The sequence below is a fragment of the Myotis yumanensis genome, unplaced genomic scaffold (assembly GCF_028538775.1).
Source record: "Myotis yumanensis isolate MYYU_CA2020_CCGP unplaced genomic scaffold, mMyoYum1.0.hap1 SCAF_2, whole genome shotgun sequence".
Lineage (NCBI taxonomy): Eukaryota > Metazoa > Chordata > Mammalia > Chiroptera > Vespertilionidae > Myotis > Myotis yumanensis.
The window spans coordinates 172,406,497-172,432,136 of record NW_027223753.1 but is presented as its reverse complement, the minus strand read 5'-3'; the positions used below and the strand labels follow the sequence as shown (position 1 = coordinate 172,432,136).

At 39.2% G+C, this 25,640-nt stretch overlaps 1 protein-coding gene across 1 annotated transcript in view; it reads left to right on the top strand.

The window, feature by feature from the left end:
- The first annotated feature begins 3,922 nt into the window (after positions 1-3,922).
- The window catches only part of LOC139004011 (kininogen-2-like), a 36,148-nt gene continuing 14,430 nt past the window's right edge, over positions 3,923-25,640 (top strand). Inside the window, exons 1-7 of the mRNA XM_070406609.1 lie at positions 3,923-4,151; positions 8,985-9,095; positions 10,797-10,881; positions 14,280-14,452; positions 15,565-15,672; positions 24,060-24,144; positions 25,022-25,188. Of these exons, the coding sequence (XP_070262710.1) occupies positions 3,957-4,151; positions 8,985-9,095; positions 10,797-10,881; positions 14,280-14,452; positions 15,565-15,672; positions 24,060-24,144; positions 25,022-25,188 (924 nt within the window). The 5' untranslated portion in view covers positions 3,923-3,956. The remainder of the gene's footprint in view (positions 4,152-8,984; positions 9,096-10,796; positions 10,882-14,279; positions 14,453-15,564; positions 15,673-24,059; positions 24,145-25,021; positions 25,189-25,640) is intronic.

Sequence of the window (25,640 nt, the reverse complement as noted above, 5' to 3'; positions counted from 1 at the left end):
TATTGAAAAAGTAACATATTTTGAATTCGTAATTATTTCAGAGAAAACACAAAAATTATTTCTAAATAATAAATTTCTATACTTTAGGCATTTAGTTACCACAGCTATATAATTTCTCCCAATTTAATTTGAACCTTAAACTTTTAGAGCTGGCAAGTCAAATATTCAGATTAATAATAATTTCATATATTTTTTAAAAATAGAAGACATATTTAATTAATAAATTCAATTCTATCCTCTAGATTTTTCATGAGGCAAATTTAGACCAACATCCCAGTATTTTATCATTTCAAAATATCTAGACATTTAATTTTATTTTTTAATTCAGCAAGCTTCCAAAGTTTCAAGTCACCAGTGACTGGCAGCAGGGCAGTAGCCATTCAAATGTAAATTAGCCACATTGTTTCCTGCCGGGTTGCTTGCTGGCAGGAAATTTCAAAATGGCCAAGAGATTGCAGCCCTGGGAAAAACTGTTTTCAGCTGGCAAAACAAGTTTAGAGTAACCTGATCCATTTAAATGTCAAAGAGCAAAGTTAGTTTCTCCCTGGGCCATTGGACCTTCACAATTGATATATTACTTATTTATGTTTTAACTATTTTGAGATTCCAGAATCAATCAATTATTTTAAGGCATTTACTTTGGTAAATTCTGTAACAGAGATAATTTACTGATTTTCTTGGCAGCCTTAAAGTTAACTTTTCAATGAGGTCCATGATTACTTAAACTACCTTTTATTATGGAAATACCAATCTTGTTGCTAGAACCAGCTTGCATTTTTCTTTTTTGGCTACTTTCTGCCATCTTTCTGAGGAAAAGAACAGTCTGTAGCATTCATAAAGAGGTTTAGCTCAAAACTATCTAATATCTGAAATCAGACAGTGTGCACACATTTTTAAAGCTAACTTCTCTCTTTACATGTGCACAGAAATCCAAGACACATTTCTAAATTTTGTAAAACTTTGAAGTCACTAACCATAAAAAAGCATGGCGAAGATGAAACTTTTTAAAATAGCATTACCCCACCTCCTTCTTGTTTGGGGGGAAAATTCAGTAATGATCTGGAGTCTACCGTTTTTTTTGTTTGTTTGTTTAGTTGTTTTTGGGAAAAGAAAGACTTTTCAAGATAAAGAATTATTGGCAATTGTTGAGAAATTCCTTTAATCCTTTCTACTTGGTTCATCCTGATACAAGTAGTTTGAGCCTCCAGCAAAATGAAATATGAAGTCGCTTTCACTTTCGGCTGAGCACCTGCATCCAGCCATAAAGGCTGGGCAGCTGTGAGCAAAACCTTTCTTATCATCTGAGTCATACCACTCACAGTGACACTTGTCCTGCTCTGCCTCAAACTCTAGCTCCTGCTCATAATTACAAGGTAAATCCTTATTAGGTGGGCTGTTGACTGCAGTTGCAGGAGTGACAGGCAGAGGTGGAGGAGGCACAGAGGGGGGAAGTGGTTTTTAGAGATTCCCACCCCTCCACTGTGTTAGGTTAGGTGTCTCAGGAGGCGGCGTAGGAAATAAAGAGAGTCCAGTGAATCAGAAAAGAGAGAAAAGGAAAGGTTTATTCTGCATCCCCTGGAGACCCACATACCCCAAAGACAGGGCACGTGGATTCACACCAACAGGGAGGGAGGGCGCTTTTTTTATACCGCGGTTGGGTGAGGGGCGGGGACAGGAGCTGAGGTATTCAGCTGAGGAAGTTTCCGCTGCAGGGGGTCAGCAGGGGTATTCAGGAAGGAGTCAGTATCTGTGTGGGGGTCATGTTGATTCAGGGAGAAGCCAGTATCTGTGTCTGGCACGCTGATCTGTTAGAAATGCCAGGGGGAGTCCACTATCTCATCATGCATCTGCATGCATCTGATCCTGGGCTCTCTCCTACCTAACATACTGTAGGCAGTAAATCCATAGCTACAGCCTGCTTAGACATTCTTAAACTCTCCCGTGCTGGATCAAGGCAATCAAGAATTAAAACCCATAGCATAGGAACAGGAATCTTCTTCGGACCTTCTGCTGTGTATCCGTCACACAACTGCTTTCTGAACTTTTCCCACGTTTGAAAGTTGACGGTTCCCTCTTCAGGGAACCAACCGCAAGATTCATTAACAGAACTTAAGAAATCAAGAATCTGACTATGCTTAACAGAGCATCCTCGAGCTTTGAGCATAGTTTTAAGCATTTGAGAGTAGAGATCTTTTTCCTGAGACCCTAAATTACCCATGTTTTATGCCCAGCTAATACAACTTACAACAACGCTCCTTAACTTACTTTTTTAATGTGTTGTGCGGTGCACTTCTCCGAGTGACCCCCTTGCCTGACTCAAGTCCCCTGTACTCAAGTCCCCAGATGTAAGTATATCTCTCTTCTCTGCATCCAGCACAGCTGGAGAGAGGTCCAGTTCCTGAGTAGGGGCAGTAGGGATTAAGAAAATGAAAGAAAGAGACAGACACAGAGGTGGAAGAAAAAGCTGGGGCCAGGTGGGACCATTGTCCTCTGACAGGGACAGGGACAGTGACCCCAAGGCAATACAGCATATTTATTTTATACAGCAAAAAGCAGGAATGAAGTATGGTAGCTACCATCTATAGTTTAACTCTAACCCTGCTATTTGGCTTAACAATAGAAAAGTTACTTTGATTTTCTGAATTGTATAAATCATCCCATTTGATTGAATGCCTTATTGATTGTAACGTGGCTATCCCATTGATTGTGATCTTACTGGTTTTAGAAAGCAAATTCCTCTGTACCTGGGAACCAGGACAGCACAATTATCCCAAGACCTGAGGGTTCCAGATAATGTTTCCCTGTCAACTCAGTGGTCCCAAGACCCAAGGGCTCTAGATAATATGTTTCTGTCAACTCAGTGGTCCCAAGACCTGAGGGCTCTAAATAATGTGTTTCTGTCAACTCAGTGGTCCAAAGACCCAAAACTATAAATATTCTTTGTAGATAACTAATCAGCTCAATCTCGCTTCTGTAACTGCTTTGTGCAAACCAGGGTCCTCATTCCAAACCCTGGGATGTAATCAATACCTTTGTGATTTTTGCATATATAAGTCTGGTTTTGCCACCATCTTACTACTATGAGATTTGGGAATGGCCCCTCATAGTCCCAGATTGCAATAAATGTGACTCTTTAATTCGACTTCTTGAGGCGTCCTTCTGTGATTCGCGAGGTACATTACAACAGGAAGTTTTACTAAAAGTCAAGACAAAGCAGATTATGTGCATTCTTGGGTGGGCCTGAGTCATATTCATTCCTGGTGCTTGGCTGGATTTAAATAACCAAACCCACTCCCTGGCACGTGGGCTGAAGGTCAAGCTGAAAACACTCCTGCGTTTTGGCAAAGCATGTTTTCCAGGACATGGCTTTGCCAACACCATTGGCTTCAGTTGACAATAATTAAAGAAATTCCCATGTGCCTTTCAAGGTGCTCTCTACAGTCCTGGTGTGACACTCCATGCACTCACTATGTCCCTGTGCATGCGCTCTCCAGAAGTGCAAAGAAATTTTATTGAATGGTGTCTGTTCATGGTTGCATTGTTGTCACATGCAGTGACCTCCATAAATAGCTTTGGAAAGTCATTTGGGAAAGGGAATAACAGGTGGTTAATGTTTTTTTTTTCTCCTTCTTTATTGGATTGTACTCTGATTTGCTATAGAATGTTGTACAATTTCCTGGAAATGTGCTCACAGATGCCTCCTAAATGCAAACAAGCAGGTCAACGACCCAGTGTTGTAATGGACCAACCTGAGATGTGCTTGGATAATCCATCAGAGCCGTTTGTCCTTTATAAGAGGGCAAATAGTGGAGGGCAGCAGGAAGCCAAGCAGAATCCTGAAGTGCTAAGGCAGAGAGAGGAGAGACAGAAGAGATAACAGGCTGAAGAGGGTTAACATCAGCCTCCAAGTTAGCTTCCAATTCTTGGTGAAACTCCCAGAGGGAGACTGATAAATCATGAAGTTGCTTGCCATTCTTTTCCTTTGTTCCAGGCTGCTAACAAGTTTAGCCCAAGAGGACCAACCGCAACAAGTTTACTGCAACGATGCGGATGTATTTAAGGCTGTGGACACAGCTCTGAAGAAATACAATGATGGAAGCAAAAGTGGCAACCAGTTTGTATTGTACAGCATAACTGAAGGCAACAAGACTGTGAGTGAGTTGTATTTAACTTGAAGTCATTTGGGATTTGTGCTATCACTTGAACCCAGGACACACACACACACACACACACATTACATCACAGACAAAAATCTGATAATTAAAGGTAGAGGCTTACTGCTCTTAGAAAAGATGAACCCCACTCTCTGGGCTGGGACTTGGGAAGGATATGACTAGTCCTCAAGCCTCCAAGGTTGGTCTCCTGAGTGATCAGAGGACAAGTATCCTAGGCTGAAATTAAAGAAAGTAGATGGAGTCATTTGAAAGGGACTATGTAGAGTGGGAAAATCTCTGAACTCAGTCAGGCCACAGCATGAGATTTTACTGGGTGACTGTCCTTAAACTAAAATATAAAGGCCTCCAGACCTCAAAGGGGAGCAGGTGTTTAAGGGGGCATGTCTAACACATACTATATAATCTCACAAATAAATGGAATCTGAAAAAGTCAAACTTAACAGAAGCAGAAAGTGTAATGATGGTTGCCAGGGACTGTGGGATGGGAGAAATACAGAGGTGTTTGTCAAGGGTACAAACTTTCAGTTATAAGATGAGCCTGGTCGCTTTGCTCAATGGTTGAGCCTCTACCTATGAACTAGGAAGTGGTGTTTCAGTTCCTGGTCAGGGCACATGACGGACTGCAGGCTTGATCCCCAGTGTGGGGTGTGCAGGAGGAAGCCAATCAGTGATTCTCTCTCATCATTGATGTTTCTATCTCTCTCTTCTTTTGCCTTTCTCTTTGAAATCAATAAAAATATCTTTTTAAAAAATAAGATGAGTAGGTCCTGGGGGTCTAATGTACAGCATGGTGAATAGAATTAGTACTACTGTATTGTATACTTGAAATCTGCTAAAGGGCTAGATTTTAAGAGTTCTCACCACACACACAAACAGACAATTATGTGAGGTGACAATGTGTTAATTAGCTTATTTGTGCTAACCATTTCACAATGTATACATATACAAATCATCTTTTCGTATAACTTTAATATATGTAATTTATTTATACCTCAATAAATATACCCCAATAAATATACCTCAATAAAACTAAGGTGAATGAGGGACAGTGGGGTATGTCAAGAGGAGTCAGAAAAGAAATTAATATAGTTCTACTATATTAGATAAAATATCTACCATGAAGTTCCAATAGCTGAATGCATCAAGGGTAACAGCAATGTTCTAGTTGGTTTTGAATATTCTTTATCAGTGATGAATACACTCAGGTTGAAGATAAATCCTGACAGGATGTGTGATTCCAAGAAATACAACTGGATGCATCAAAACTATTAGGTTGGGGGGCAGGAGGGAGGGTTTAGTTGTGTTTTGTTGTTGTTTATATGAAAACATTCAGAATGATGCAACTGAAAGGGGAAAAAATCAAAACAAAACAACCTTTAGCTTTATTTCTCTTTAAAGTCAATCATCATCTCTTTTTTTATATTGTCTAAAGTTTTAAATGTCTCATTTTTCCCCATTTGACCCCTGCCCCCAGCCACTCCCACCCTGGGCAGGCCCCCACTGCCCCACTGTCTGTGTCCATTGGTTATGCTAATATGCATGGTTACAAGTCCTTTGGTTGCTCTCTAACCACCCCCCTCCCCTACCATTTGTCTCTGGATCTATTCTTCTTCATCAAATTATGTCGATCATTATATCCCATATATGAGTGAGATCCTGTGATATTTATCTTTCTCTAACTGGCTTATTTCACTTAGCATAATACTCTCCAGTTCCATCAATGTTGTTGGAAATAACAAAAGTTCCTTCTTTTTTATAGCAGCACAGTATTCCATTGTGTAGTTGTACCATAGTTTTTTAATCCACTCATCTGCTGATGGGCACTTAGGCCGTTTCAAAATCTTAGGTATTGTAAATTGTGCTGCTGTGAACATAGGGGTGCATATATCCCTTCTGATTAGTGTTTCTGGTTTCTTGGGATATAGTCCTAGAAGTGGGATTACTGGGTCAAATGGGAGTTCCATTTTAAACTTTTTGAGGAAACTCCATACTGTCATCCACAATGGCTGCACCAGCCTGCATTCTGACCAATAGTGCAGGATGGTTCCTATTTCTCCACATCCTCAGCAGCACTTGTTTGTTGATTTGTTGAAGATAGCCATTCTGACAGGTATGATATGGTATCTTGTTGTTGTTTCGATTTGCATCTCTCAGATGTCAATCATCATCTCTTGATAGAGAAAAAATTAAGCAAAGTAGCCTCAGCGGACCATTCTTCTCTCTAAACACATGCCCAGGAAGAGTTTGCCTGGGTGGCTTTGAAAACAAGCAAATCAGACACAACACAAGAGCATTTAAAGAATGTGTATGGTATAATGTATCTCTGTGGTGGTTCATTCCACAGGACGAATGCATATTTGACACACTGCCTTATTGCATAACTGATCTATTTATTATGGCATATAGATATAATAACGTCATTGAGGGAGTGATAGCACAGGGCATTATAAGTAGTTGGTCCCATGGATGCAATATTTTGCACTGTCCTTGACATCCCATGCCCAATGACGTTACTCATACAGCATGTGTCTCTCCACCAACTTTTCAACTCCTTTAATTCATTGCAGTCTGTGTTTTCCACCTTTGGTTGTTCCAGTTCAAACAATTAACTAGGGGGACTAAATAACTACCCTGATTTTCTTCTTTGTGGTCTTTTTCCTGAAAGTTGGGGCTCAATCTTTGGCTGTATCCGTATACTGATCTTGGACACTGTAGAAAAGGCATCAAATAGGATCATATGACTTGCTGTCTAGCCTTAGTCAATAAACCTGTGGGACTTTTAAACAAAAGTGCACATGTAAACGTCCTGCATCCAGCATTGTTGAGCTGTCATCATTGTTCTTGTGTCTGTTCTACTGTTACAATATTAGGTAAATATGGAAGCAAAGCCATTCCGCAGGGTCATTTTTAAAAAAGGAATTCTGGTTCTGTTTTCTAAAGAAATGTAGAAATTCTTAGTTTGGATCTATGTATAGTTTCAGCTTTCTTCAGCTGCCATTGTGTTATCCATCTTTAGCCTAAAAAACCTGGCATAAGAGATTTTTGTTTGTTCGCATATGATCTCCTTTTATATTTAGAAAATTAACATCTTTCTTTGGGCGAAATTCTTGGTTATTCTGCCATAACATAATATGTATTAACTTGCAGATTCAGTGGTTCAATACCTACTTAATGATGTGCTGATATTCCAGAAGGATTTCTTGCATTGGTGAAAATAAAGATGGGGCAGAGGGAGGATATTTTTTTCCCACTGTGCCCTGCCCCCTGCTCCTGGAGCCCCCACACCAATATTTTTGTTTTTAATGTACCTGTTTTGAAACTAGACATCTTGTGTTTTTGTTAAAAAGAAAAAAATATTTCTAAAGAAAGAAAACAAAGTTTAAAAAGTACAAGTTTTCAATAGATTGTCCAAATGAATTATACAATGTCTCTGTGATAATTTACTTCAGTGGAAGAAAAAAATCCATCCATTTGACATGATGACATTAAAGAAAAAAGGCCAGTGAGCTTTTTATTTTTTTTTCTGAAAGTAACATTGAGTCATTCTGTTTTACAAGCTATTGTAGTCATGCCAGTCCTGGTGCCCTTGGTGAAGTTTTATTGGTGTGGCCATCATTGGCTGACATCTGTGGCAAATGTGTTGTTGTTGGGTATTTATTTTTCCTAAAATGTCAACAGAATCACTATCACTGCTGCTTTATCTAAATCTGAGACCCGAAACGAACCTCGGAACTATCGTGTTTGACTCCATCATCTCCCAGATGCAAATACTCTGACTAGTGCAGGCCCTGAGAGAGCACTGCCCATGGACTCAGGAGAACCAGGGTCTGGGTTGGTTTTGCCTTTCCAATGTGGGCAGCTGCCTGAGCTCTGCCCTCTCTACTTTGGTCTCCTTTCTCTCACCTGCAAAGTGATGGGCTGGGCAACAGCACCTCTCAGGTCTCTAGCTGCTCCACCATGCCAGGATTTTGCATCTAAAAGCTCATCTAACTCAGAACCTTTAGCCTTAAAAGTTTTATTTATTATTTTATGACATGTTAGAAAAAATAGAAACCAAATAAAAATACTAAAATTACCATAACTAATCTCATCATCCAGAGCTACCTGTTAACATTTTAGTCAAAAAATGACAAAAGAGCCGAAATCGGTTTGGCTCAGTGGATTGAGCATCGGCCTGCGGACTGAAAGGTCCCAGGTTCGATTCCGGTGAAGGGCATGTACCTGGGTTGCGGGCACATCCCCAGTGGGGGATGTGCAGGAGGCAGCTGATCGATGTTTCTCTCTCATCGATGTTTCTGACTCTCTATCTCTCTCCCTTCCTCTCTGTAAAAAATCAATAAAATATATTTTAAAAAAAAAATGACAAAAGAAAGTACACTTGTTTGTTGGTTTGTTTTGTAATTGTAAAAGTAATATATATTTGTTTTCAAAAAATACTCAGACAATTTAGGAATGTTTGTTTAAAGAAGAGAGTAAAAGATAACCATACAACCATCACTGACATGCAACATGTTAACAGCTTTGCGGCATCACTTTTCAGGCTTTTAAAATCATATATGTGCATGTAAATTGCTTCCTAAAAAAACAGGCTAATACTATATATACTACTTTGTTACTTGAAAATACATGTTTATAAATATATTATGAACATTCTTCTAATTATTTATAACTTTCAGTATTTTTAGTAAATGTTTTGCTCTTGTTGAATTAAATCAATATCAAATATACATAACTGCACCAGATCCCTCTCCAATGGTCTGCTGTTGGCAGTTGAATGAGCCCTATGTGTCTTTGTTTTCTTTTTTCCAGGGAGACCGGAACATATTTTATTCTGTCAAGTATGAAATCAAGGAGGGCGACTGTCCTGTTCAAAGTGACAAAACCTGGCAGGACTGTGACTATAAAGAAGCTGAGCAAGCTGTAAGTGTGATGGTCCAGAGCCTCTAGTTTTCTCAATCAAGGCTGCGAAGTAATTCTATTAGTGCTGGGGGTGATGAGTACTGTGGAGCCTGTTTGTGAGGGGTGCACATATGCTCAAATGTGTACAAAAGTCAAATGGTTGATGTCTATGTTCTTGCTCAGACAGAAAGGGCATGAGAGGCCAGCCATGAGATTGGAGAAAACCCTCCCATGAAGAGGGGACTCCTTTGACCAATCGGGTGCTCTATTTGTGCAGACCTGAGTTGGAATTCTACTCTGCCCCTAATTAGCTGACCACTTTTAACCCAGGGGCTCCCTTGTAAAAGGGAGGTAAAAGTAACCTAAATGTGAAGGTGAAAGGAGATACATATGAAAAGACCTTGTTTTAATAACAAGGAATATTAACCAAATGCCTACCATCTGTTTGCCACACCATAGCTAGTTATTTGGCCTTACCCGAGGAGTTAACAGCCAGTGTCTGCCAGGAAGGAAGCCACTCTTTCCACAGTCCAGGGACTCACCTCTTTAATGGGTCAAAACATTATTGATGGAAATAGGGTGTCCACTGGTGGGAAGTGGGGGATCCATTTCCCCACAGGATGTTGGGGGTCTGGGCCTCATGATATCTTGAGGAAAAAAATGGCTGAAACCGGTTTGGCTCAGTGGATAGAGCGTCGGCCTGCAGACTGAAAGGTCCCAGGTTCGATTCCAGTCAAGGGCATGTACCTGGGTTGCGGGCACATCCCCAGTAGGAGATGTGCAGGAGGCAGCTGATTGATGTTTCTCTCTCATCGATGTTTCTAACTCTCTATCTCTCTCCCTTCCTCTCTGTAAAAAATCAATAAAATATATTTTTTAAAAAAAGAGAAAAAGAATGGAAGATGAGAGATCTTTATTTGTGTGGAATTCCATATCTGCATTTCTAAAGTCCCATTTCCCTTAAACCAGTCCTAAAAGAGGTGCAGCCAAACCAAGGTCGCTAGTTTCCATTCCATGGTGGAGCTTGTTCAGGTACAGCATCAGGCTAGTTCCTGTCCATTAGTCCCTTGTCTGTGGCAGGTCATATGGCTGTGGGCCATGGGGGTGCATGCAGGGGAGTGTGTCCCCTGCAACAAGAGAGCCAGGAGCCCTAGTGTGCAAGAGAGGCAAGAGAGAGAGAACTCCTTTGTTTAGGAGTTTAATATCTGAAATCTTCCCGTGCTTGCAGATGCCACACGATCTGTGTTCCCAGGTGTGACGGACAGAAAGTACCTTCCCTAAGTCACCCAGACTTTACTGGGCATGTGTCTATTTGGCCTTCCCTTTGCTCATTTTCAGTTAATACCTGGTTATTACAATGGTATCAAAAGCACCACATCCTCTGTGCGTTGAACCCTGAAGTTGAACTGTAAGAGGAGAGTTTGGCAGGCTAGTTTTAGGGCACTGTGTTCACCTTGGTGAAAAAGAAATATCTCCAGTGTCCAAACATAACATTATTTAACACCTCATTATCTATATTGCCTCTCCTCCCGACATTTCATGAATATCAATGACTTGTAAATAATAATGATTAGGCTACAAAAACATTCATTCTTGTGTCTCAAAACTCTGTTAGAAAAGAATCTTAAGTTTTAAATAAGAGAAAAGCCATACTTAGCAACAGCAATAGGTGCACTTCTCCATCTGAAAGATTAAGATAAATGGTCTCCTCTTTCTTTCTAGGCCACAGGAGAATGCATGGCGACCATAGGGAAGAAAGGGAGTATGGAATTCTCCGTGGCTAACCAGACCTGCCACATTACTCCAGGTAGGTGATACATAGGGTGGCGCTGCCCTGGGGGGAAAGGAACCATATCCGTGTGGGGCCAGGAGCATAACCTGGACAAAGCCCTTTCCCAGAGGGCAGTGGGTGGCTGTGCAATGCCATTTGCAGCCTTTGGCAGGGGAAGTGGGGAGTTTGGGTGGGAGGGAGAAGGTCTGTGGTGGCAGAGTCCTGAGGTGGAGCCAGGATCCTGTCAATCATTCCCTGGACCCTCGCTGGACAGCAGCGCTGAGTTAGGTGTGTGCAAAGGCCCTGGGAAAGGACTAGAAAACATGCCACATGCTTCAATTATGGGGATGTCCTAGAGCCAGAAAAGCACAGGCTTTGAGGTCAGATCTCTCCTGCAATCCTTTAAAAGCTCTTCACGTTTTTGGTTTCCCTTTTCCTTAAAAGGGAATCAGAGCCTCACTTCAGAGGGTTATTGTAGACTGAAACTAGATGGCAGGTTTGAAGTTACAAGTATAAGAATGTATTGATCTTAAGAATAAAAGCAATCATAGTTGACATTTATTGAGCATTTATTGCTAGCCACAGTGCTAATCTTTTTACATATGTTGATTTATTTCATCCTCACAACAATTCTATGGGGACAAGTGTTAATATTCTCATTTTACAAATGAGGAAACAGGCCCACCACAGTTAAGTATCTTGCCCAGTATCCCATAGCTGGCAGTTAGTAGAGTTGGTATAGTAGACCTTATAAGAATGGAGCAATTTATGCAGATATAACCACTGTTAGCTCCTTCCCTCTGGTGGCAGAGTGGCTGGGTGCAGAAGAATGGCACATCTAGGGACTGTCAGTCACAAAAGCCAACCCGGAACTGGCCTTCTGCAAAATAGGGTTTTAGTATTTAAGGCTCCAGAACAGCATCATTAGCCACACTCATGAAGTGGAGGAGCAATTGTTCTTTCTTGGCTTTAGTCATCCATAAAGAACACACAAAAACTATATTTCTTGAGTTTCAGCTCTTGCAAGAAGTGACATTCAAAGAAAAACAGTCCAAAACAGAATATAAATAACAAATGTTTTTAAATTTTTTTGAGTAGCTTTTATTATTTAGTTTAAGAACTTTAGCTCATAAGCAAATTTTCACATGATCCAGAACACAGCACTTATATACTATGAGAAAAAAAGCTCTTTGCCACACTATGTAGATCCATAATTACTACTAAGTCCACAATCCCTTATCTGAAACCTTTTTTGCCAAATATGTTTCAGAATTCAAAATTTAAAATCTTTTAAAAATTTTTTTTAAATCCCCCTAGAAATGTAGGAGCAAAATGAAAACACATTCCATCGCCTGGAAAAACTAAATTTGCATCTTTCACCCTCAAAATACTGCTCCATCTCTCCTCTTACCCCAGTCAGAGCTGCCCTTGAGGTCAGCATACCAGCCTCTGGTCTCTACTCCCTTCCACCTCCCCCTTCTGTGTTCATCAATCTTTTGTCCTGCTGTCAGTAATTCTCTCTCTCCTTTCCCATGTAAGTCCCCTCCAGTTTGTTAACTTTGTCCACTGCCCTGATGCAACATACCTTCTGCAAGGGGAGAGCAGAGAGGAAAGCTATGAGTATTCACTCAGTAAATCTTTTTTCTGACACACATGCTTATGGAGTGAGTGCCAAGAAACAGCTGCAAGGGGAGTTGTATTGACCTACTCGCAACTGAGAGACACTGTTGTAGAACACTGTTGCTCCTGCTTCTGTTTGCTCCTGGTCTTTCGGACAGTGAGAGACCAAGGCAAAGGGGCCCAGGATGCCTTCATGACTTCCCCTCTACAATGTGTGCCTCTACTGAGCAGCGGGTTAAGGCTATCTTATAAACATTACTTGGTAACTTAATACAAGCTCGCTCCTGTTTTAATATTTTACATTATTTTATTTAAAACCCCATCGGTGCACGCCATCGTTAACAGCCCATCACTCTTAATTCACTTCAGTGGGTCTATGCACACCCTGAAATTACATGGAGAACGTTGTGAGTATTGGCATTTTCCTGAAGAGGGAGCCTAGTTCTCATCAGGTTCACCAAGGAGCCCATGACCCTTGGAATACAGTTCATAATCCCTGGACTCCAGAGAGTGGCCCAGGCTCCACAGCAGAGAACTCTCTCTACCAATTGTCCAGACCTCCATCGCCAGTCCTGCCTCCTGCTTTAAGCCCCGGTAAAAAGCATACACCGCATCCCACAGGCTGCCCCTGACTCATCCTGCTTTCTTGAGAGCCATTCCTCCCTTTGTTCCTCCTTCTCAGGCTCACACTTTATGTTGCCCAGTTGACCTTGACCACTTTACACTCTTCTTAACTCAGCCCTCTTCTCCTCATGAAAGTCTTTCTTGAGCTCACTCTGGGCTCCTGCCTTCCCAAGCTCTTGCCGAATTATTTTGAAATATCCACCTGCAGTTCTGTCTCTCCCACTCCACTTTGCCCAACACCTTCACCACTGCAGAGTCTGACCAGCAGCCCCTAAACGATGGATGAACAGATTACTCAGACACAGTTTGACTGTGAAAGAGAGGGCTAAGGGGCTCCTGGCTCTAGCGGCCAGAGCAGCCTCCATTGCCTGCCTTGTTAGCCTTTTATTGCAGTTTTTATCTTTAGATACAATCAGTAGGGTGAGTACTTTTGGAAGGACACGTGTGTTTACACTGTCGTTTAGGCAATGACATCCAGGAATTAAGCATAAGGACTCCAGTAAACACCTGGGGTCTGTATGTAATCAGACTTGTTTGGAAAGGTTCAGGAATAATTAGGAGTGCCGCCTTCAACACTATTCTATGTCTCCTCTAAATCAGAATTCCAATTAACAGGGCAGGCAGCCTTCCACACATTTCCCTTGTATCAGAATGTCCTCCTTACAACTCTCCAACCAAGTCTCTTGTGCTCCCCAAAACACCACAGTGACCACTACTAACAAGTTAACCTATCCACACAGTCTAACTCAGCACCTGACATATTACAGAAAGAGCAAAATATGTACATGGTTATTGAAATGAATTGATACAAAACATATTATATCCCAAACTAGTCCTCAAGGAGCTTTAATTAACACTGAAAAATAAATAATACTATATCTGTAGCATTTTACTTTTTTATAAGAGGATAAATTAATGTATTATGCCCACAATTTACAATGATTTTTAAATAAATTTAAAATAATTAAGCACAATAGTATGTATATAAGATGTTCCTGAGTCAATGGTAGCATTTTTTCTGCTCTGACAAAAAAGCAGTCCTGTGTTCTCTTTTTCTAATACATACTAGAATGTACTACAAAGTTTGGTTACCAGGGTCTTCAAAATTATCTTATTTATTTAGGACAAAGTATCTGAATGTGGGTTTTTTTCATTTATGCTGTTCTTTTTCCTTCTCTCTCTTTGTCAAGCCGAGGGCCCTGTGGTGACCTCCCAGTATGAATGCTTTGGCTGCGTGCACACCATATCAACTGTCCCCCCGGACTTCGACCCTGTTCTGAGACATGCCATTGAACATTTCAACAACCACACTAATCATTCCCACCTCTTTGCTCTTAAGGAAGTAGAAAGGGCACAGAGACAGGTTTGTGCTTTAGTTTCCATTTCTCAAAATTTGTTGCATCTTTATGTTTAGGGTTTCATTACCTAAAATAAACCACTGGTCAATACAAAACCTATGATTCCATGACTGGTGGTGAGGGAGCTCTTTTATGTCCTCATCTGACTGGCATAGGAGGTAAAGAGCTTTCTCTTGAGTCAAAGTGATTGCGATACTGCAATATATAAAGGGCAGAAGTGTGGCTAATCAGATCTCTGGCTCTGAGGTTGGTTTTAATGATGGGTAGGCAGAAACACATGTTTTTCTTAGAGATGGTGAGATGAAAAGATCATTCTAGCCTTAAGGTTTTAAGAAAATTACATTATCACTTAGCCAGCATGAGTCAAACATGGCTCCAAAATATGAAATGGAACCCAAACAGTTGGCACAGCTTTCTGAGCACTCTCTAAATTATAGTTTTCATATCATTAAAAGAAAGTAAATACTTGGAAATCTGGCCTTTTCATTGACCCAGTTCACTAAGTTTTTACTGATAGTTGACTGGGTTCCTTGTATTTCAGTATCTAATTATGAGGGACTTACTTTAGTCAGTAACATTCCCTGCTTTTAATAGGCCATCCAACTACCCTTCATGCAAGATGCATGTTCTCTTCAATTATGTTCATAGCCAGCGATCAGGTTGGGACCAGCCCAAGATAAAGTAGCACAAAGCTTACTGCCTGTCTGTCTGGGAACCTGAGAATTTACCAGTAAAGACCACTCTAGCTTCAAAGCCTTTTTTTTTTAAACTATCTAAGAGAGTATTATTAATATTTCACAAAATCCAAAGGGACATTATTTTTCAGTTGCCTGGCAGAGGAAATGTTGCTAAGTTTTTCTTAAGAAAATACAGTAACTCCACCTATATATTGTTTTTTTTTTTCCAAATGTATAGGAGTGTGTGTTTGTGTATGTGTGTGTTGAGGAGTGTGAGAATCATAAAGTGCTCAATATTTATTCAGTCATGACTTTTGCCTAGTAATATGAGTTTATATTTTTGAGTACTTGCAATATGTCAGGCAGTATTCTAAGTTCCTCTTAACACAGTGAATAATGTTTAAACTGCCCTTTAACTCTTCAATTCAACATTGTTTCAGGTGGTGTCTGGGTGGAACTATGAAGTTACTTACTTAATTGAGCAGACTAATTGTTCCAAGGAGAATTTTACATTCTTAACCCAAGACTGCAAGGCCCTCTCCAAAGGTGTAAGTAGGCAAAACTCGAATATAAGGTTATTAGCATTTGGTGTCCAGTATTTACAGGTGTGGGAATACTCAGCCACATAGGAAGACTTGGTCACTAAGATATTAGATAGCATGCATGAACTCACAGCCACATTCTCCATGTCACTAGTCAAGCTGCCTTACCTACCTGGTCACAAGATCTGTACATCTGGCAATAAGCATTTACAGATATAACCAGGGCTTGAGATAACATGATGCCATGTCAAGTTTGTCTGTTCATGTCTTCACACTTTCCTGTCTCCCTTTCTTCCCACCTGCTTAAGGTCCTTCCCAGTGCTCCTGAGCTCTGCGCAGGACACTCCTGAACTTCCAACTTGCCTTTGCTTATTTTCTCCCCTTCTCTCTCCTTTTTTTAGCCCTGAACCTCCAACTCTTTATCAGAATCAAAATTATGTTACAAGAGAGGATCACAAGGTGGCAGTAGTTAGTGCAGGTACAGATGCCTAAAGGACAATGACCATCCCAGGGATATTTGCATTTTAGCAGAAAATTACTTTAAGCAAGGGATTGCTTCAAGCCCTTTAGTCTGTTGTTCTACTTCTACAATTCTATTATGTGGGAAGAAAATGAGAAACCCAAACAGTAAGATATTAATTTCAGCATTATTTGTAATGGAAAAACTTTGGAAATGTTTTCAACACTAGGGAATGTTTAAATAACTTATAGTATACCATACAGTACAATATATGCAGCCATTAAAAGTATGTTTATATATTTTTTAGTGACTTGGTAAAATGGTTATAATGTGGTAAGTTAAAAAATATATAAAATTATAGATACATATTCATTTAAATATATGAAGTAAATATAAGTATCAAAAATGATGGAGGTGTCCTGGCTGGTGTGGTTCAATGGATAGAGCATCGGACTGTGGAACAAAGGGACCCAAGTTCAGTTCTGGTCAAGGGCATGTTACTGGGTTGCAAGCTCCTTCCTGGCCCGGGCTGGGCTCTGGTTCAAGGTGCATGCTGAAGGCAATCAATTGACGTGTTTCTCTCACATTGATTTTTCTCTCTGTCCTTCCCTCTCTATTCCACTCTCTCTAAAATCAATGGAAAAATATCTTCAGGTGAGGATTAACAACAACAACAAAAGTGATGGACGGGAGCATTTGAGGTCCTGCTCCCTGTCATATGTTGTTAGTTTGCCTCAAATAAATTCATAAAAAATATTAAGTGATGCAAAAAATATAAAACATAGTTAACTTTCAGTTGGAACTACGGGTGCCTTTTTTTTTATACTTTTTGGAACTCTTTAATATTTGCCAATGTTTCTAATCAAGCATGTATTTATTTCATAATTGGGAGAAAAGTTAAAAGGATACTATTAAGATAGTAAAAAGATAACCCAAAAAATGGGAGAAATTAATTGCATCATATATAAGATAAGAATTACATATGCAATATATAAATAACTCCTATAATGCAACAAGAAAAAGACAATCAACCTGATTTTTAAATGGGCAAAGGACTTTAAAATAAACATTTCTCTAAAGAAGATATGCAAACAGTCATTAAACACAGGAAATGATGCTCAATATAATTAGCTACCTAAGGAGGCGGGGGGTGGGGGGGTGGGGGGGTGGAAAACAAGCCACAATGAGATGCCATTTCACACCTAAAAGATGGCTATAATTTTTTAAAAATTGGAAAATAACTAATATTGGGGAGGACGTGGAAAAATTGAAACCTTTGTCCATTGCTGATGAGAATGTAAAATGGTGCAGCCACTGTGGAAAACACGTTGGTAGTCCCTCAAGAAGTTGCACATAGACTTACCATATGACACAGCGATGGCACTCCTAGGTATGTACCCAAAAGAATTAAAAAACAGGGAGTCAAACAGATACCTACATGCCAGGATTCGGTGCAACATTATTCACAATAGACAAAAAGTGAAACAACACAAGTGTCCATCAACAGATGCGTGGAAAAACAAAATGTGATGTATATATAAAACAATGGAATGTTCTTTAGCCATGGAGAGAAATGAAATCTGCCACAATCTACAACTTAGATGAACCTTGAAAACATTATGCTAAGTGAAAGAAGCCAGACATAAAAAGACAAATATTGTATGATTCCACTTATATGAAATATCTAACACATGCATAGAAACAAAAGTACATTTGAGTGTACTGAGGGATAGGGGGAGGGAGAATGGGGATTTATTGTTTAATGGGTACAGAATTTGTGTTTAGGGTTATGAAAATTACTGGAAATAGATAGCAGTGATGTTTAAAATGTAATTAATATCACTGAGTTATATACTTAAAAATGGTTGAAATGGCAAACTTTATGTTACATATATTTTACCATAATTAAAAAAATAGTTAAAAGGGAGAGAGAGAGAGAGAGAGTGAGACACCAAAAATGTATGCTCTAGCTTCTATTTAACTTTGTTATTTTTAGTCATCTGGCCTTTAAAGCATCTATTAACACCTTCTGTTTCTTATGTTCTTTAGTTAGCCATTTGAGGTTATATAGGCTTCAATGTTATCTGGCTTTAATCTCCCTGCATCTGTTTGTAAGGCCTTAATTTAGTTCCCTCTTTGCAACACACACAGATGCAGGGCTGATTGGAGTCACAAATCCAATCAGATTTCTGGTATAACTTCCTGAGCTTCCACTTCCTCATTTGTAAAATGGTGAGGAATAACAGCACCGGTCTCACAGCGTTGTTACAATAATTAAAGGACACAAAATATACATGAACTCTCTTGTCTACAACTGGTAAGACTGAAGGCCTTGCTATTCCAAGTTGGTCCCTGAACCAGCAGCATCAGCATCACCAGGGAGCTTGTTAGAAAAGCCAAGTCTTGAGTTCCACCCACACCTACTGAATCTGCATGTTAACAAGATTCTCAGGTGAGTCATTTGCACTTTAAGGTTGGAAAAGCACTGATTTAAGAGTTTCATAAATAGTTCTTGGGCCATACTGCATATTAGAATCACATTGCCAGCTTTAAAAATAACCTCTCCTAGGCCATTCCCCAGGCATTCTGATTAGGTCTGGGGTGGGTCTCTAGAGTCAGAATGACCTAAAAGCTTCTCGGTGAATCAAATATGCTAATAGAATTGAGAACCTCAGAGCTACTTCCAGTATCCATCTCCTCAACAAAAATTAAGGTATTATAAGTGTGGTATTCCTTGTATCTTTAACAACTATGACGTTTATTATATACGAGTGGCCCAGTACATGATATCATGCACAGTAGGCCGCCCACCACTTCCACTGGAGCCAGTGGGATCCATGGGAGCCAGTGGAAGCCGTGCAGCTTCTGCAGGAGGCAGGAGCAAGCTGCTGGCACCCGCGGGAGGTGGGAGTGAGCCGTGCCACTTCCATGGGAGTCGGGAGGGGGCTGCACTGCTTCAGCAGGAGCCAGGAGCCACACCACTTTGGGCAGCATGGGGAGCGGGGAACCTTGAGGAGCTCCATGCATCTCCTGGTGACCAGTCATGCATGAAGCCCCACCCTTTGCAACACACAGTCCTACCCACCCGCACACACCTGTGCGCACACAGCCACCTGCTGATTGGTCGTTACTGTGACAGCATCCTGGCCATTTTTCATATTGGCTCTTTATTATATGGGATGGAAGCCCAGTGTGGGCAATCGTGTGGCTCCGCCCACTCGAGCATGCCTCCCCAAGCTCATAGCCCTGCCCAGCCCTGCCAGTCTTTGGTCTTTAGGTCTTTAGGGCCACAAGCCTTTTAATAATATAGATATGTCCCCTTATTAGAAATACACATTTCCCACGCAGAAGGCAATGCAGAAACATAGAAAACAATGATAATATTAAACCACATACCCAAATACCCAAAGATATCTTAGTGTATTTCCCTCTTATCTCTTTTGGGGGGGGAGGGGCGGGGGAGTGGAGGAGATATAAACAATTTGCTGATTTTTTTGGTCTGTTTATAATTGTCATTATTTTACATGCTGCATTTAAAAAATATTTTTATTGATTTCAAAGAGGAAGGGAGAAGGAGAGAGAGAAACATTGCACACCCTACACTGGGGATCAAGCCCACAACCTGGGCATGTGCACTGACCAGGAATCAAACAGTGACCTCCTGGTTCATAGGTCAATGCTCAACCACTGAGCCATGCCAGCCAGGCTTACATGCTGCATTTTTTTCACCTAAGAATTGTCCTACCTCATTAAAACTCTTGACAAACATTCTTTTAAATAACTGTATCCTATTAAAGATATGATAGACTGTTTTTTTAATTACTTTCCTATAGTTAGACATTTGAGTTGTTTCCATTTTTATTATCATTAATAACTCACCAAACATTCTTGAAAATAAAGCTATTTCTGTATTTGGTATATATTCTTATTTTCATAAATAGAAATTTGTTAGAAATTTATGGATTGAATTTATGAATTGTTTTTCATATCCTTTGTCCATTTCTCTTTGGGATAAATCTTAATGATTTGAAAAAGAGTATTTGTATATTAAAGTTATCAGTATTTTGTCATATTTTCTCAGTTGTTCATTTTTTAGTTTCATTGTGGTATTTCTGACTTACCAACAGATTTTGCTTATTGGTGACCAAATCTAATAAAATGTTCCTTTTGAATTCTTCCTCCATTTGCTCAGTAGTCATCTTTTTTCCCTTAGTTTATCTAATCAGTCTTTTTAAATATAGCTTTTTAACCTATCTGGAATTAATCTTAATGTATCTTTTGAGGTCTCTAAATTGAGGCTTTTTTCAAGAGGATAACCAGATATCTCAACATTCTTGCTTTATACATAAATTTGTGACAATCTTAATTACATAATAGTTTATTATGAAAACCCTGTTCTCTACTAATATATTTGTACTGCCATATTTTAACAGTAGGTTTAAATTTGTGATTTATTATTCTAGTGTTTATAACTTGAAAACCAACCTTAGAATAAATTTGTAAGAAAACCATTCATTGTCAAATAGATTGGAATTGTATTATATTTATAAACTAGAGGCCTGATGCACAAAATTCGTGTATGGGTAGGTCCCTAGGCCTGGCCAGCGATCAGGGCCAATCTGTAGGGTGACTGGCAGGGTGATTAGGGGGCAAGGGGACACCTGCTAGCACCCATCTTGGCCAGCCTGAGGTGACTGGTGGGGTGACCGGGGAGGCCTGCGGCCCCCACTTTGGCTGCCCTGGGGCCCGTGGGCTAGGGGCAGTTCCTGCATTGAGTGTCTGCTCCCTGGTGGTCAGTGCACATCATAGTGACTGGTCATTCCACCTGTTGTTCTGACATTCAGCCGATTTGCATATTAGGCTTTTATTATATAGGATTAATTTATGGAGTCCTGGCCAGTTTTGCATAGTGGATACAGCATTGGCCTGTGCACTGAAGGGTCTCAAGTTTGATTGTGATCAAGGGCACATGCTCAGGTTGTGGGCTCCATCCCCAGTAGCGGGTGTGTAGGAGGCAGCCAATCAATGAGTCTCTCTCATTATTGATGTTTTTGTCTCTCTCTCCTTCTCCCTTCCTCTCTGAAATCAATAAAAATATATTTAAATTAAATTAAAAAGAGTTGATATATGTACTACATTTTGTCTTTTCAGTCAAGAACTTGGCATACATCTATACTTAGTCAAGTTTTATTTTAAACTTCTAAAAGTTGTGTGATTTTATTTATATATCCAGAACATTGCTCACTGAAGTTATTTCCAAGTTTTGTAGGGGTGTTTTTTTGTTTGTTTATTTTTGGTTATTGCCCTGAAGAATTAAATTTTGTTTTTATTTTATTCTTTTTAATATTTTATTATAAATGTATCAATTTAGACATATTTACCTTATATTCAGTGAGTGAGCTCTGATTAACTCAAACAGCTTTGCGTTCATTCTTTTGATTGTCCTAGGTGTAAAATAAGATACTGTTTTATCACCTCTTTTCCAATGCTTATGTTTTGTTCTGTGTCTCAATGAATTGACCAAACTTCCAGAGATATTTTCCAGAGATATTCCAACATATTTGTGTTTCATTCCTGGTTTTGTTGGGAAAGCCACTAGAATTTTGTTATTTACATTATTTGCTATGGGTTCCAGGTAGGCATTCTTGTCATATTAAAAAAGCATCCTTACATTCCTGCTTTTAAAAAAGTTTGTTTTGTTTTTAAATAAGAAATTGGTGTTAACAGACTCAGAGATACAGAGAGCAGACTGACAGCTGTCAGAGGGGAGACTAGAGTGGGGTTAGGTGAGAAATATGAAAGAATTAAGGGGAAAAAAAACCAAAACTCACAGACACAGATTACCAGAGAGAAAGGGGATGGGTAAAGTACAAGATAAAGGGGGGGATAAGTGATGATAGAGGGAGACTTGACTTTGGATAGTAAACACTCAGTACAATATACAGGTGATGTATTATAGAAATGTACACTTGAAACCTATATAATTGACCAATGTCACCCCAACAAATATTTTTAATTTAAGAAAAAAAAATTGTGTTAGAATTTACCAAATGCTTTAACTATGTATTGAAATATCATGTTATGTATTTTTAATTTAATCTGTTATGTTGTTTTGATAACTTTCCTAATAGCAACCTCTAGATTCATAAACTCTCCTTGCTTAGTGTTAATTATTCTTTAAATATGCATTTGGATTTTATTTTTAGTTTAAGAACTGGACAGCTTTATTTATAAGTAAAAGTGGTTTGACAGTTTTCTGGGTGTGGTTGTGTGTGCATTCTATTTTTTAAAGATTTGGCATCCAGATTATAGTTTTATAGAATGAATTGGGTGTGTGTTACATGCAGTTGAGTCAGCTCTGACTCCTGGTGACCCTATGAATGAGTGATGGCTACACTGTCTTGACCTCAACAGCTCTGCTGAGCACCTGTAGACTCATTTCTATGGCTTATTTATGGAGTCAGTCCATGTCATATTTGGACTTCATCTTTTCCTGTTGCCTTCTATTTTTTTAGTTAGGTGGTTAGCCACTATTTTTTGACTTGGGTAGTTTGCAACTATTTTCTATATTCAGAAACAGTTTACATAGGAAGGAACTAAATGTTTATTTAATTTTAAAAATGATTCATTTATAAAACATCTATGTTCTTTGGAGGTGAGAAATGGAATGGAAGTTGAGAGTAATGATAGCATTCTCTGTTCTTCAGTTATTGGTCCATTCAAATATGTTCTTGTGTTTAAGTCAGCGTTGTTTATTTATAGTTTTCCAGAAAAGTATCCATTTGTTCGGGATTTAAATACATTTTTATTATTTTATTCATTTTCTATGATTTTATTTATTTTTTATCTATTCACTCTATCTTAAATTTATAGTTGTATATAAAATTTCTCCACCACCATTATTTTATTCTATTTCTACACATATATATCTAATTACTGCTTTATGTATTTTAACTCCATGCTTCTAGAATATATCTTTATAAAAATACAATTATCTTCTTTACTACCATAGTGGGTTTCTTTTGTTACCTTGAATTTTACTTTGTCCAATATTAATAATACTCTAGGTCATTTTCCTGCTTATATTTGTTTCATATAGTTTTGATCATCCATTATGTTTAGTCTACCTTTATCTTTTATATTACAAGACATTATTCTTGAAAATATGATACATTACTTTTGTTTTTAACTTAATACAGAAGTCTTTGCCTTTTTCTTTTTAAAAATGTATTTATTGATTTTTAGAAAAAAGATGGGAGAGTGATAGAGAGATAAAAATATCAATGAGAGAGGAACATCATCGATCAACTGCTTCCTGCACACCCCACTCTGGGGATCCAGCCCCCAACCCCCGCATGTGCCCTGACCAAAAATCTAAATGTGACCTCCTGGTTCCTGGGTTGATGCTCAACCACTGAACAACACGGGCTGGTCTGGAATTTTTTGTCTTTCTAAAAGAAATTTTACCCATTAAAATATATTATTTTTTAACATATTTTTATTGATTTCAGAGAGGAAGGGAAAAGGTAATAGAGATAGAAACATCAATGAGTGAGAGAAGCGTTGATCAGCTGCCTCCTGCACATCCCACACTAGGGATAGAGCCTGCAACCTGGGCATATGCCCTGATTGGGAACCGAACCATGACCTCCTGGTTCATAGATTGACTCTCAACCACTGAGCCATGCTGGCTGGGCTATCTGATTATTATTTCTATACTAGGGATTCTTGTCATCTTATTTTATGTGTTTGTGTAAATACAGTTATTGTTATTGATGCTAATACCTAATTGTTTCTTATTCTCTCTTTTGTAATGGGATTAGATTTTGTTTTGTTTTCTATGTAAAGTCAACATATTATATTTAATTTTACTAGTTGTTTACTTTAATAGTTCTTAAATATGTTTTTAACTTATTTTCTTTTGAAAAACTAGGATGGTGGTCAATGTACAGATATTGCATATGTGGATCCTCAGCAAAGAATTGCTTCCTTCTCACAGAAGTGTTTGATTTTACCAGGTATGCGATAATACATGTTTGTGCTCTAGTAGTCCATGTTAATCCCAGACAACTGGCTTGGTCTTTTTATAGGAATTGTGCTTTGGGTCCCATGATATAATCAACAATGCTTACAGCTGTACCCCATTTCTGCTGTGCTGTGCTGTAGCTGATGCAGCTAGGACTGCATCAATGCCCAAGTGGCCAGAGGGAAGATGGTGACAGAAGGAAAGATTTATGTTCTTTGGGCAAAGCTGATCTCCAGATACAGTGTCAGCTGGTCTTCCTTGTGTATAAGATGTCACTACATCAGGTGTTATAAATTGGGAAAGCTCTATCTCCTTTTTAATCACTCAGAATAAAATCTTTTTAATTGCATAGTTTTTTCTCCTGCATGTTATAATGTGGGGGAAGTGAGATAGATAGTGCAAGTTTATGGCCACGCCAGTGATTCTTATACCAAGAGTTGGCTTTTCTCATACTTGGAAGATATTTGCATAGATTCCACAGTGAGAAGCATCACTGAAGCTCCCTGCTCACCAGAATCAGAGGACTTAAAATTTTCCCACTAGAGAACCGTTCCGTTAAATTAAGTGTTGCTTTTTTACACTTTCTTTCAAAAATGCAAAAACTTAGGAACAGTGCAGCACATTGATATTGAAGGTGAACTAACTAACGCCTTCTGATGGAAGGTTTCCCTAAATGCCCTTGACTCTGAGAGGAAAAGAGGGCAGGCAGTAAGGTGAAGGTCACACAGACAACCTCTACCCATTCACTACTGGCCTTTAGGCTGCACATGGCCCCATATAAATGAGTGCTGGACAATGTGCAGGAGAGGTACTAGGCTAGACTGCTCCTTCAGTAGACACACTGACTTAAAACTTGATTGTTCTTTCAGCGTATTTATTACCATTTACCTTCAGTTGCCGTGGCTGTCCCGAAGAGATACCTGTCGACAGTCCTGATCTGAAGGAGGCTCTGAATCATTCCATTACAAAGCTTAATGCAGCGAATAATGCAACTTTCTATTTCAAGATTGACATTGTGCACAGAGCAACATCACAGGTCTGTAAATTAAGCTACAAAAATAGTGATATTATTGTCTATGTGCAACCTGCTTACTAATATTGCCACTGATCTTAGGTGGGAAAATAGTATACCTTGTAAAAACGAATTGAATGTCAAGTCTCAACCTAACTACATGCTTGCTATATGACCTTGGACAAGTCATTTAGAACATTCCATGTTCTGTCTATAAAGGACTGGGGTGAGACTCAAATAAGATAATGTATGTCAAGCCTTGGCCGAGTAGTTCAGTTGGGTAGAGAGCATTGTCCCATATGCCAAGGTTGCAAGTTTGACCCCTGATCAGGGCACATACAAGAAGCAACCAGTGAATGCATAAATAAATGGAACACAAAAGAGAGATAACATTATCTTCTCGAACTTTAAAGTGTTATGTAAATTCTAGCAACTATTATATAATTAATAAAATGTAGAGCAAGGCAATTAATTTT